General features: G+C 27.9%; 1 protein-coding gene across 1 annotated transcript; it reads left to right on the forward strand.

Moving 5' to 3' along the window:
• The first annotated feature begins 12,261 nt into the window (after positions 1 to 12,261).
• On the forward strand, positions 12,262 to 13,734 carry LOC105435700 (ethylene-responsive transcription factor ESR2). Its single transcript, XM_011657950.2, has one exon. The coding sequence runs from the start codon at positions 12,453 to 12,455 to the stop codon at positions 13,476 to 13,478; it is 1,026 nt and encodes a 341-aa protein (XP_011656252.1). The 5' UTR covers positions 12,262 to 12,452; the 3' UTR covers positions 13,479 to 13,734.
• The last annotated feature ends 613 nt before the right edge of the window (positions 13,735 to 14,347 follow it).

Raw genomic sequence — 14,347 nt, forward strand, 5'->3', positions numbered from 1 at the left:
AAATATCAGAGAATAATGAATGAGTTTTAGGTTCATTGCTCGAGAAAAAGAAGAAGAAAAAAGGGTCATCGAAGAAATAGTCAAACTTCAAATCAAGAAAGTTGAAAAGGGGAACCGTCAGATTAGAGAAATCGTAGGGCCGAACATCAAATCAGAACCATTGAAAAGAGGGTAAAATGGAAGAGTTTGTCCCCGATGATAAAGGGGTGGGGAGGGGAAGCAGCTTTTTGGCTTGACTTTTAAAAGGCCAGGTGTCAAGTGAGAAATGGGTTAATAATCTGAATCTGGAAAAGCATTTCCATTTTCCAAGGACGCGTCTCTTCATTCCTTGAAACGATCAGAACCGTCTACTTGCGGACAAGCATATCCTCTGATCTGGCGGCGTATCTACCCAATCTTTTCTCTCCCTTCTCTTTTTAAAATTTTTTATTTATTATTATCATTATCATTGTTGTTCTCATTTTCTCATTTCTCAAAAATTACAACTTACTCAAATCGTGAAATCACGGTGGTGCCTTTTCCTTTTTCGATTGCCGGCGGACATGCCTCTGTGTACTCTCTTTCCATATTACCTTCTTCTTTTTCTTCCCCATAACTATTTTTAAATGTAATCAGTTTAAACTAACATATATTAAGTTATTGATAGAAACATTTTAAAAGAAATGGTATCATATTACATGATTATTTAGAAAATAATCCTTCAACTTATACAAATATAAAAAGTAATTAATGATATAATCTAAAATTTACTAGTTTTACAATTTTAAAAATACACTAACATGTGTTTTGGTATCATAATTTTTTTAGGGTTTCGAGTAGGTTTATATATTATAAAATAACCATGTATTTATTACTGGAAATACTATTAGCCTTATTTCAAAACTCTCTATTTACTGCAATATTTGTTATTTATTATTGTTTTTGCTATTTTACACTTATCTTTTATTTCAAATTTAGATAACTCATACCTTAAACACTTATTGTTATAATTCAAATTTTATAAAGTAACATACAAGTATAATAAATCACTAATTGTCCAACACTTTCTAATTTTTTTATTCCTATAGGGATATTTGAAGCAAAGATTATCATAACATTGTACTCAATATCGCTTTCGTTACACTAAATACTGTTTTTGTACGGTTCAATTGGCTATTTGAATTTTTCATTTACTTTAATATTTACTATTTGCTAGTGTTTTTACTATTTCATATTCACTTTTCTTTTAAATATCTATAGTATATTTCTCAAACTAAAATAGTTTGCATTTCAAACACATAATATCATAACTCAAACAAAAACTTTATGCACTCCAAACATAAACCACTTGTCAAATACTCTACCTAAATTAGAACTTAAAGTGATTAGAATTGAATTAGTTCTAATACATGTTTTTTTTATGTTAAAACGAACACAATTCAATTAGTGTAGTATTATATATCATATAATTTTAATGTCTGAAGTTTGATTTTCTTACTAAAAGATAAAACAAAAGCATTGGTATCTTTCTTTTTTATACAAAACTCTATTCGATAGTTCTATAAGTGAAATTTATAGGTTTTAGATTTAATACGGTCGTGTGTTAGGTTTCATTATTTTACAATGTTCATACTTAGCTCAAAGGTATGTCAGAGTACAAAATTTCAACATTTTGCCTTTGCTAGTAAACCTACTATTTTACATTATGTGAATTTCAAAATCATGCCGTTTTGTTGTATATTTTACTTTTTGGAATTATATGTATTGTGCTATGTGTTGTGGTTATGCTATGTCCAAAAGAATGTAGGCCTGTCTTTATATAACATATGTTCTCGTTGACTTTGTTGAAGCTGCTTTTAAAGACTACATTTCCCCCTAAACATTGATACAAAAGCAATGAAATATTCATTTTGTTTGCTGTAGAACTTCTTAATCTCTCGTACATCTAATTAAGAGAAAGTAAAAAGTGTAGTTGGGGCGTCTCTTTAGAGACTGTTATGCTCTCTTAAGCAAGATATGTTTAATTTAAAATTTTAATTTTAAAAAATTAACAAACTTCACTCCTGTAGTCGGACTTAAAATTTTCATTAAATAGAAAGTATTTGAAAATTTGATTTTTATTAAAAACAAACATGGATGACATTTCGAACCAATTTTATGATTTGGTATTTTTTTTCTTTTGACCAACATGAGATAAAAGAAAATTTCAAGATCTACTGTTTTAATCTATTAATCAATTAAACTTAAAAGGATGATTTGTAAAAATAGCATAATATTTAAAAAAAATTAAAAAAAATATAACTTAACTTTTTAATCTACTTACCAATTTTACTATATTTTATGGATAGTTTCATTTAATTTTTTACATTATTCATGATTATTATCCAAATCTAACAAAACTAACCATAACAAATTACTATTATAATAAATTGAAAATTCATGGAAAATATAACATGAAAAAAAAGAGACGAAAATCTAATATCCTATTAATTGCAATCTTAAAATACTCAAAATCTTAGAATTTTATGAATAGATGAATTTAATATTTTTTATATTTTTTTTAACCCATTAAGGCATATTTTTTACAACAGTAAATACGTTGATTAATTAATTTAAATAATGCAGAATCTTTGATCAAATAATTGATGGAGGAAGTACAAAGAAACAAAAAAAAAAACAATAATGTTACTGTTGATTTTCAAAAACATTTGGTTGCTACTATATATTTTCATCCTCTCCATGCTATTTATTAAAAACATAATAAAAAAATATAAAATATTAAAAAAATCAATTGTCAATAGACTTTAACAATCTATGAAAAGAACATATAACATGATAGACTATAACAAATTTTGTTATGTTTAATACTAATATTTTGAGATTATTCTCCATATTTACTTCTAAAACAATTACTATATCTATTTTTAATAATGTTTTACTATATCTATTTTTAATAATTATTATATGTGTCGTTCTCGATATATTATGGAGAAGAATGACGTGTTCTAATTTAAGTATTTTATAGACAATAAGTTTCTTTAGTACTGATTTCGGCCAAAGCATACGATTACACCCAGAAATAACACAGTAAATAAAATAATTATGTTTATTTGTACCTGAAATTTAAACTCTAATTTTATAAATATATCAAATTAGACTCGGTTTAAAATTTGTGATTCATTTGGTTCCAGTGTAAAAAAAACTAATTAATGATAGACATGAATAAAGTTACAAAAACTTGGAGTTTAAAATTAATCAAAATATTTAGATGATGCTTTATTAATATTTTTTTTCCCAAAAAGAGAAAAAGGGAAGAGAGAAAAAGAAGGTTAAGAAAAGGAGGGTGGCTAAAGCTAGAAAAGTTAAGAAGGGTTAGTAAGTTCCAGAAGTAGCAATGCTTTTGTTTGTAAGAGAGATAAAAATAAGAACCAGAAGAAAACTGTGACTTCCATGGAAAACCTCACATAAAAACCCTAGATACCTCCATTAATTTAATTAAAACCCTACCACTCTCTCTCTCTGTCTCTCTCTATCTCTCTCTCTATATATATATTTATATTTATACTGTGGTTTAATTAATGAATTATTATTAAAAATTTGAAAAAACAATTAATGAAAATGAAAAGTTTGATAAGAGAGAAGAAGAAGGTGAAGGTGAAGGTGGCAGGTTGGTTCTTGCACGCTTGGCCTCTATCTTCCACGACAATATACTGCCCCGACAACCTCACTCGTCCCCTTTTCTGAGCCACTAATATTCATTAACTCCCCAATTACTAACTCTATTTTTTCTTTTTATTTACTTTTTCTACTAATCTAATTTCCCACTTTATTATTTTCTTTCTTTTTGGCCTCAATATTTACTTTCAATTACCGAAATTTAATAAATTTTGCAAGTTAATTGATTATATATCTTATAAATTCTTATTTTTTATAAAAAAATGTTAAAATACTAAAAGATTCAATTTTTAAATTTTTGGATACCAAATAAATAAATAAATAATTATAAGTTGAATTTTATTTTAAATTTCTTCAAATTTATTTTGTGTGTATGTTTAGATGTCTAATTTTAATGTTTGGGCTAAAAGAAATATCCATGTATTATATTTCTTTAGAATATTATTTAATAAATTTTGATAAATAATTAACTTTTGCTCACTAAATTTAATATATTATAAAAATAACAAATTTAAAATTAAATAATATGATATATTTAATTATTTGCCATAATTGTAATATGTAAAAGAAATGTGCTATAGACGGCTTTTTTTAAAAAATCATTTTAATACAATTTCTCTAATATTTCTAACTAATTATTTGTATTTTGATTGTAATAAATACCGTTTTTATTTTTATATTTTAAATTTTATTGAATTATAGTTCATATAATTTTATAGGTTTTTGGAAAATAGAAAGTATAACATTTTCAGAGTAAATTTCAAATTTATATTCATAATTCTTTTATTATAATAATATAGAAATGAATAAAAAAATGGATAGGATTTGATAAGAAAAAGAAAAGTAATATTAAAATGGAAGGTTAAAAAGAATGAAAATGGAAGAGGGAAGGAATGAGTGGCCTATAGAGAGGAGGGTACAGGCTAATTAAGCTACAATAGTTAATGAGTTTATATATATATGTATATTATAAAAAGAAAAAATAAAAAAGCAAAGAGAATGGATGGAAAAGGCTAAGACAGGCTTCCAAATGCATCTCCCCGAAAATGACGGTACGTTTTAAATCAAGGGTCTAATTCCGACATTGAATTTAATTCCCTTTTTTTCTTTAATTAAACGTACCAATATTAATTCTCTTTTGTCTTTTCTACAATGTATTCACACGCATTGTTGGGATTATCATGCTTTCATATTCGAATCACTTTCCTTGTAAAAAAATATATATTGTCTCCTCTTCGGATGAATTCATCCATAATTTAATTGGGTGCAAATAAGAGTGTTGTTATTTTAATACAACAATTTGAGATTTGCCCCTCTAGTTGTTTGATTATTAGTAAGTTTGCATGGCTTTAGTAAAAGTTTAAGAAGTAGTAACGAGTTTAATCTTAAGTTATCATTTATTTAAGTTATAAAAAACAACCTACGACATCTATTTTTTTGCATATTGCGAATATGAAAAAATTAGTGATTTCATACGGTAATTATATGACTATTTGAGAGTTATCAGACGAAAATTATAGGATTATCGATTTTTAAATTTACTACTGTTTTAATTTAGAAAATGTAGTGACTTTGACTCTAATGTTATAATTTTTTTTGTAATAGTTTATTGTTTTTTATATATAAATGTTGTGGTATGTGAATTGTTTGATGAGAGATAAGTTGAGATTATGTTATTTGATTGAACACGATAAATATAAAATAAATGAATGGATGAAATTAAAATTTAATATTATATTAGATGCAAATATAGCTCGTATTTTATGACTCCATTTCAATTATGCAAAATGTAAAACAATTATATGAAAAATTAAACTTTGTTTTTTATTAAAAAAGATTGTCATGTCGAAATGTAATTTTGAATGAATCCGGTGAGGATGAATGTAGGAGAAATGTATCCAAATATTTTTCATCTTATAATTACATATTAAGAGGTAAAACGTAACTAAAACTTTATTTTAGTTTTGGTTTAGTTAGATGAAAACCGACTAAAATAAATTGAAGCTAAATAAAGGGATTTCTCCCTATTATCAAGTAAATTAAATAATTCAAAACTGGCCTAATTTCACGTCGAAATCAAGACTCCAATTTTTCCATCTCATTCTATGGACATCACAACTCCATTATTTCATGAATAAAATTGAAACGTCTACTCTCTAACAAAGATATTCTAAAAGTTATAGGTCAATAATTGCATTTTTTAAAAAAAATAAAATAAAATAAAAGAAGAAGGATTAAAATAGTAAATTAAGCTAAAAGAAAAAGGTAATGAGAAATCTTGAAATAGCAAAATTGATAAAGAAAACGAGTTTCCATTTTGGTTAATATATGATTAAGTTGTGGTTAGCAGTTAAGAAAAAGAAGGTTAAGGGTGAGTTGGTATGTAGCATCCACTTCAATAAAAAGAAATAAAAAATTATAAAGAAAACTTGAATACAAAAGTTGGAGAAGGACAGCAGGGGCAGCAGGGGAAGGCTGCAGGAACTAGAAGGCTGGCAGATATTTGGATTAAAATTCGAATGTACGAAGAAGAAGAGGAAGAAGAAGAAGATGATGAAATGGCAGCACCGATATATAATTAATTAATCAATTAATTAATATAAGAAAAACTGATGGGATTTGAGAAGAAGAGAAACCTAAGGGAACAAAAGCTGTGGCAATAAAGGAGATGAGTTTTCAGTGGAAGTGAAATATGAGCAATAGAGTAGGGGATTTAGTTGAGAGGGGTTTACAAAAAAAGGGTACAAATTTATTATACCCATTTCTCTTAATAAAACCCTCAGTTTTCCTCAAAGCTTTCCTTTTTTTTTTTTTTTTTTTTTTTTTAAATTTTACATTAACATGTATATGTGATTAAGTTTGAAATTAAAATCTTTAAAAAATCGTAATATTTTTTACCAGAAAATTGGAGTGAAAGGTAAAATTTACATTCATAAAATAATCAATTTTCCAGTTATATGGATAATAGTTAAACAAAAAGAAAAAATAAGAAGAAGAAAAACTTAGCATTGTACTTGCAAGAAGCCTTTTTCCTTTCTTCAACAAATAGTCACGTGCAAATTTTGTTAAAATCTACTTTACAATAATTTCATATCTATGGTTTTGAAAAAAGAAATATTGATGTCTCCTTGGCACATAGGGATCTGTACCATATCAAAAGACTCAATAAGATATATAATTTATTTTGAATTTTGCATATCATCGTTGAAAATAAAATGTTATATGGATATGATATATAATAATGAAACAAAACTTTGTGCCTACATGGGTAAGAATCAACAATTTTCATACAAAAACACAAAATTATTATGTGATATTGCTTTGAGAAAAACTACACACGATGCCGATGGGCTATACATAAATGTGAAACATATTGGCATATATGTTATATATATCCTATTACAAAAAGAACAAATCTTAGCCCATCCAAATCAAACATTTAATATGATATGAGAACCATAGGTTATATGTTTAAATTCGTATGATATATAGGGTTAATACGTGATTCAACTATGTCTCGTCAAAATAAAAGTTGTGTTCAAACGATAACAAAAAAAAAAATTATTATTTGTGTTCAAATGATAACAAAAAAATAATAATTATGTGTGTAAATTGTAATTTTTATCTGATGGTGGGGTGAATTATATTGTTGGGATGTTGAAAATCTTAGTTTTGATTGATTTTAAGATAGAAAATACATGTTATCAAATATGGTATCATGATCCATAAAGTCCAAACATGCATTTGGTTCAATAAAATGAAATTAAAACTTGACCAAATATTTAAATGTTATAAAAATTAAAGAGACTTATCCTCTTTGTAAAATAGATGGCCTACAATTTTTTTAGTGTCTCCAGTTTGGCATAATTCGTAATTCATTGAGGTACTATTTTTTTCTCTTCCCAATTTTTTCTTCTTCATTTTTTATGTGATCCGTTGTTGGGATATTTATCTACAATTTTGTAGAGTTTATTTTATACATGTGCTATACTATTTCTTTTTTCTAATTTATTTGATCTTAGATCGATTTAACCAATATATCAATTTTATTTTATTTTTTTATTATACTCAATACCCTTCTTTATTTGCTTTAAGACTTCAATTTAAATAAATAAATAGACGGTGGAAAGCCAACAAGGGAGTGGGAGATTTAAGTTTTGAGAAAAAGAAATAACAAAATTAGTTTTAAATTTAGATTTATTTGATTAAGTTTTTCTATTGGCATAAAAGATATATAGTATAAATTAGCAAGATTTTTTATTATTATTTATGAATTTAATTAATATCTAATAACTCATGTCATTATCCATTTAAAAATTAATTAAATTTTAATTTGAACCAAAACTAAATACTTTTTAAAAGTTAAAAACTAAAATAGAACGAGATACAATATTTAACTATCAAAACACGATTTCAACGAAATATAATCGTTTCGAATTTTCAATGAAAAATGAGAAAATAAAAATCTAACTAACTCTATCACCACCCTCCCAAGTCTCCTCCAACTATTTGAATTTGAAACCAAATAATTCAAAAAAAGAAAAAGAAAGCAGAAAAGAAGAATTAAGAAGCATTAAAACCATGCAGATGAACACACCTTTTGCTTTAAGATTCATAAGCTGACAAAGAAGATGGTATAAGAAAAAGAAAAGGGAAATTGAAACAAACTGCAAGAACAGAAAAGGCTTAAGCGGAAATCTTGGGCCTGTCTTATTTAGGAAGTAAGTAGTAAGCAATATCCTCTCTCGTACGGTTTTTCTTTATACAAAATCCCCAAATTTAAAACACAAAACTAAACTAAAACCCCTTCCCTCCCCTTTTCCTTCCATTCATCCCACCAACCAACTTAAATGTCAACTAACCTTTACTAAAACCCACTACATTATATAATCCCCACACCTCCAATAATCATTCCATCACCTTACCCTATTTATTCAATTTGCCCACACAAATTGCCCTATAGGTGATCCTGTTTTTAAATGTTTAAGAAATTTTGGTTGTAGTTGTTAAACACTTGATTGTTTTAATCAAACACTACAAAATTTATTACTTGTAGCGAGACTTAGTTACGAGATACTCATCCCAACTACTTGATATTGAAGAAGTTGAGAGTTTCACATTAAAAAAACAAATGAGACTCGTACTCTATACAAGATAGATAAGCTACTTCTCTCATGACTAATTGATTTTGAAATTGAATCCCATATTATCATATTTAACACTCGATATTCATTCTACTTTTAGTTAGTTAATAAAATTTTGTTGTAAAAAATTTAAATGAGTGAAAAATGTTGATTGTTTATTCTAGCTACTAGATTATTTAAATTAGTTATGTTTTAGAGAAAAAATCTACCGATAGTTTTTTGAGATAATTACGTATATAGTAATTAGATTTAAAATAAGTAAGTATATATTAATATTTTTAAAAATTATAAATATAACAAAATATGTTAAAATCTATAAGAGTTATAGACTACGTAACAAATATTGATGTATCATCGATAAACAATAAGAGTCTATAGCGATAGAAAGTCATCATTGATAGACTTTAGTATGTTTACAGTTCTTAAAAAATATTGCTACATACCTAATAATTATTCTAAAAATTGCTATCTATTATAATAATCTTTTTTCCAAACGAATAGAAATATAGTGAGAATGGAGTAGCTAGACCACCGTGCATGCTTATTACAATTGTTAGAGTAACGTACGCCAAAGCTAAGAAAAAATCAACTTTTAAATATCCTTTTTGTTGGGATTTTATTCATCAATTTATCTTATAGATGAAATTTTTATTATGAATTGAGTGCTATTTTTGTTATTATTAGATTAGAAATGTGGAATGATTATGATTATTATGGATTTGGAACCATCTATCAGTAGAGAAAAAGTGGGAAGAGTTATAATAATATATATCTTTTTTTTTAAAAGCCTAGTTTTGTATATTAACTCACTCCGATTCCATTGTCTCTGACAAATATTTTATTGTCGTTGAAATCCGGTGTTCGTTTCTTTCATTTCATCATCATCTTTATTATTCTTATTATTACTTCCGATCCTTTTCTGTTCATATTTTCTTGTTTTTTAATAAATTATTTGCACTTTATAGCATCTCCTCCGTCACCGTAAAATCTTTTCTTTTTAACAATTTATTATATCATTATTATCACGGTTAGTTTTAAGCCGCTTGCCGGAGGTGGCCAGGTAAGAGATGGATCGGACGACGGTGGGGATTCATTTAAATTTTTGCTCTATAAACTAACAATCTCAAGTGATCAAAATACCCATTTGCATTTTACGAAATGGAGGGTTACTTATTATTTAAGTATTGAAATGTAAAGAAATTTTAATTTTTGGAAAAAACGGTTTAAACATAAAAAAAAAGAAATTAATGTCAATGTTCAGAGTTCTTAATAATGATCTACTTTTGCAGACGTGGCTGGTTTATTTTCAATTCTGAGTAAGATAAAGGTTTCATGAATCTTTTTTTTTTTTATTATTGCAATTTTGTGTGTGTGTGTGTATATATATTAACTTACACACTAATACACATGTAAAAGTTGGATCACGACGTTAACTGGATTGAGAATTGGTTGGAATCCAACGTGTAGAACAAAAAGGTTGCTAAGTTACTTCTGAAGAAAAGGTATATGCCACAGTGCAGAAAAAGTGAGCCAGGAATTTGTGGATTATTATCTCATAAAAAAAAGTGTATTGTCGATTAATGACTTGTATAAATATAGATGCCAGATAACAAGAATTTAAAGAAAAATCGATTAATTATGTAAGAATTTAAAGGAAAGTTGATTTTATGTCTAAAGAAAAATTCTATCTATTTTACTGTTGATATTTTAATGTATGAGAGGGGTTGAAAAAAAAAAAAAACCATTTATGTTAGAAAAAGTGATTGTATATAATGAAAGGTTGTTCGTCATCTTTTGTTTGTTAGTCAAATCGAACTATTTTTTTGTAGATAAAATTCATTCAATTGATCAACAAACTCAAACGGGAGATGACAATAGAAAGTTATAACTTTTTATTTTATGTTTAAGTAAATAAATCTTTTGTTTTGTTATTTATCTTAATCAACTCATGTCTTTAATTTTCAAAACATAACAACTACAAACAAAATAGATGTTCAAAAATAATTGAAAGGATAATATACATTAACTCGATTGTACAAATAACCTTTTATTATAATATTTTATAATGTCACCACGAAGTAAAATCAGATAATTGCTTCATTGTGTTTACGTGTTATTATATATATTCGATTAACTCGTTCTTACATTGCCTATTAATTTTTTCGAGTTGTTTTTCTTCTATCACGTTAATTTTAAACTAAAAGATAATTTATTTTTTAAAATAAATGGAAATAAGTAAATAGCAAGAGTTGATTATTAGCAACTAATTGTTTTTTTAATTTCACTTTGCTTAAATTTCATAATGTGGGCATTGTTGTGGAATTGATTTTCCATTAAGAAAAATGGTATATTTTTTTCTTTTATTTTTTTCATATGTTCTTAGATAGTTTTAAACAAAACCGATAAATGGAGGAACAATTTCTGAGCAGTGTAATCATTTTGATAGTTTATGACAATGGCTGTCATTTCCAACTTCCAATAAATAAAATTAAAGCCTATTGATTCTAAATTCGTTCACCCCAAAATCCACGTTAAACGACGACGTTTTGATCTTGAAAATTCCATTATTCTCCTAAAAACCCTAACCTTAAAACAAACACAATAATTTCTCATCCCCTCCATTTGAAATTCTCATATATTTATGTCAATCACCATATAATAGCTTTGGAAATATGGAAATTATAAACATTCAGTTTTCACACAGTGCTACCAACAGCTGTCAAATTCTCAACTTCCAACCATTATTCTCTCTCTCTCTTTATAATATACACAATTTACCATTCCCCTTTAAGATTACTTACTCATTAGTTTAATCTACTCAATCACTTGGTAATGTATGTTTCATTAATTTGTAACTTTATTATTAGTTTACCCACGAGTTTATTATCATTCTGGCCGGGTGTAACACTACAGTAAAAATAATTTCAAAAATTCATATCGTGATTGTAATTACACCGTTAAATTTTGAATAGTAATAATCGAGTTTTCAAAATTATATAGGCGTAGAAATTATATTGATTTGATCGTTCTCATTTTTTTTTAGAAATCACCCTTAAATGGTTCAAAATTACAATAGACAAAAAATATATATATATAATAGATAACATATAATAAAATTTAAACTAGGACATGAATTTTTTTTATTGTCATCGTTCTAAAATTTAAACTATTTATATTTCAAAAGTTAGTTTTAATTTTAGTTAAGATAGTTGTAATGGAGGATGATTTAAGGATCATTTAACTTTTAGGTTGTGATTTATTAGGGTGGATCAATTATTTTTTTCTTTGACATGTGTTGGTAATTTTTTTTTTTTTTGATATATTCGTAATTATTTATTCATGGCTATATTTACCACCATCAATTTAAATTATTCCACGTATTACTAATGGTGATATTTTTGTTAAGAAAGAGAAAAAATTAAAGGTATTAGTTTAAAATATTCTAATTTCTAACATCGTCTTCATCCTTTCAACCCCACTGGTCTGGTCTTTTTGGCAAACCCTGCACCAAATAAATCCATCACTTTCTACCTCTTTTTTCATTCGTTCTCTTTCTCTTTTTTGCTATAAATTCGGCCACAAACCCCCAAACAGCCATAAAATATCCCTTTCTTTCTTTCCTCTTAGCCACCCTCTTTTTCAGTTTGATACCCAATGGAAGAAGCACTAAGGCGGCTCAACGGATTGCCCTTAACGGCGTCTCATTTCGACGACCCCGTTTCCACTCCAAATAACCACAGAAAAAAATCTACTGCGTCTGCCAATTCCTCCACGGCAAATACTGACCGTCGCATAACACGCGACGGTGCAACCTCTGGCGCAATGCGATACCGTGGAGTCCGACGTAGGCCATGGGGCCGTTACGCTGCCGAGATTCGTGACCCAAACTCTAAGGAACGGCGATGGCTCGGGACGTTCGACACGGCTGAAGAAGCTGCACGTGCTTATGATTGTGCTGCACGTGCCATGCGAGGACTCAAAGCTCGCACTAATTTCGTGTACCCGTCTACTCCTTCCTCGCCGCATTCTCTCTCCGATCAACTTCTTTCTCCTCTTAACTTTGCCAAACAGTCCCAGATTTCTCGTCATCTCGCCACCTCATCGAATTGGTCAACATTTTCTAACGCTCACACCTTTGATTACCCTGAACCCGCGTCTCATCAGAAGATCAATCCTCCCCCGTCTTTCCTCAACATGCTTCTTCCTCCTCATGATATTCAAAACCCTAACTTTGTCTCTTCTGCCCCTCAGTTTCCCCACGTCGACTGCCAATACCAATACCCCAAATCGTCTTTTACTTCTCTCCCTATAGAAAAAGATGATTTCTTACATGACTCAGAGTTCATCCCCAAAGAACCATCAAGTTCCGGCCTTCTAGAAGAGATAATTAATGGATTTTTCCCAAAGCCCTTAAATAAAACCCAAAATCCCCAGTCTTCAAACGACATGTCGTCTATTTCTTCGGAGGCAAATTTCGGCTACTCCGTCGTCGACCAACAACCCGGGCTTTCGTTTAATTACCAAAGCGGACCCGTTCAGGCACCTGAAGAAATGTCGTTTGTTAATGGTTTGCCGATGAACGTGCAGATGGGTATGGAGTCAGGGAATTTGATCATGGAGAATCTTCTTCAGTATCCGGAGTTTTTCAATGCTTATGTTGCTAAAATACAGAATGCTTAAGTGAAGTTTATTTCTCAATTATTTAGTTTTATGTAACCGTAACTAATTATCTTTCTTAACTGCTTTGTGAATGGGGAGTTTCAACTTTTGGAATATCGTGGATGATTATCATTGAAACTTTTATGAGATTTTCCCAAGAATGTTCGTACGTGTGCATTATTATCGGGTTGATGATGATAGTGTGGTTATGTGTTTTTTTTGCTTTTTGTTTTAAATATATAATTATAGTTGACTTTGAAATTTATACGTGATTCCACCATGTCTGTTGGTCTTTGTACTGTTGTAGCCTTTTTAGAAGCTAAAATATTTGTAATCTTTCATTTTTTTTGTTTCTGTTCAAGCTTTTGCCTATGGTAGAAGTAATATTGTAGGAAACCCTAGATGATAATTGCTGATGAATTTTAGTGTTTGGTTCACTAGTTGGATCATAATATATCTATCATTTTGTTGAATTTAGACCTGTGAATGTAGATATAGTGGACGAAAATCTCAAAGTTGAATATTGGTAGTTTGTTATTTTTATATACTTTTTCTGAAAATAGGGTTTAGGGTTTTGAAAAGTAAAATTATATATGAAAGTGTAAATCAACCATTGACCCAAAAATTCAAATAATTAAGACCGTAGCCTAGAGTATTTAGTATACCATAATAACAGAAAAATGAAGGAAAAAACAACACAAATAAGCTAGAAAGTATTAATAACATTCCTACATAGCAAAAAAAAAAAAAAAGCTTAAATATCTTAATGCCATCAATATAGAAGGAAATCTCCATCATATATGATGTAAACAAGGTAGGATGAAAATTTTGAGATAACATGATATCACAATTAACTTACCTTTTAGTATTATATTCAAAATCAACATTCA

Source organism: Cucumis sativus, chromosome 5 (genome assembly GCF_000004075.3).
Source record: "Cucumis sativus cultivar 9930 chromosome 5, Cucumber_9930_V3, whole genome shotgun sequence".
NCBI lineage: Eukaryota > Viridiplantae > Streptophyta > Magnoliopsida > Cucurbitales > Cucurbitaceae > Cucumis > Cucumis sativus.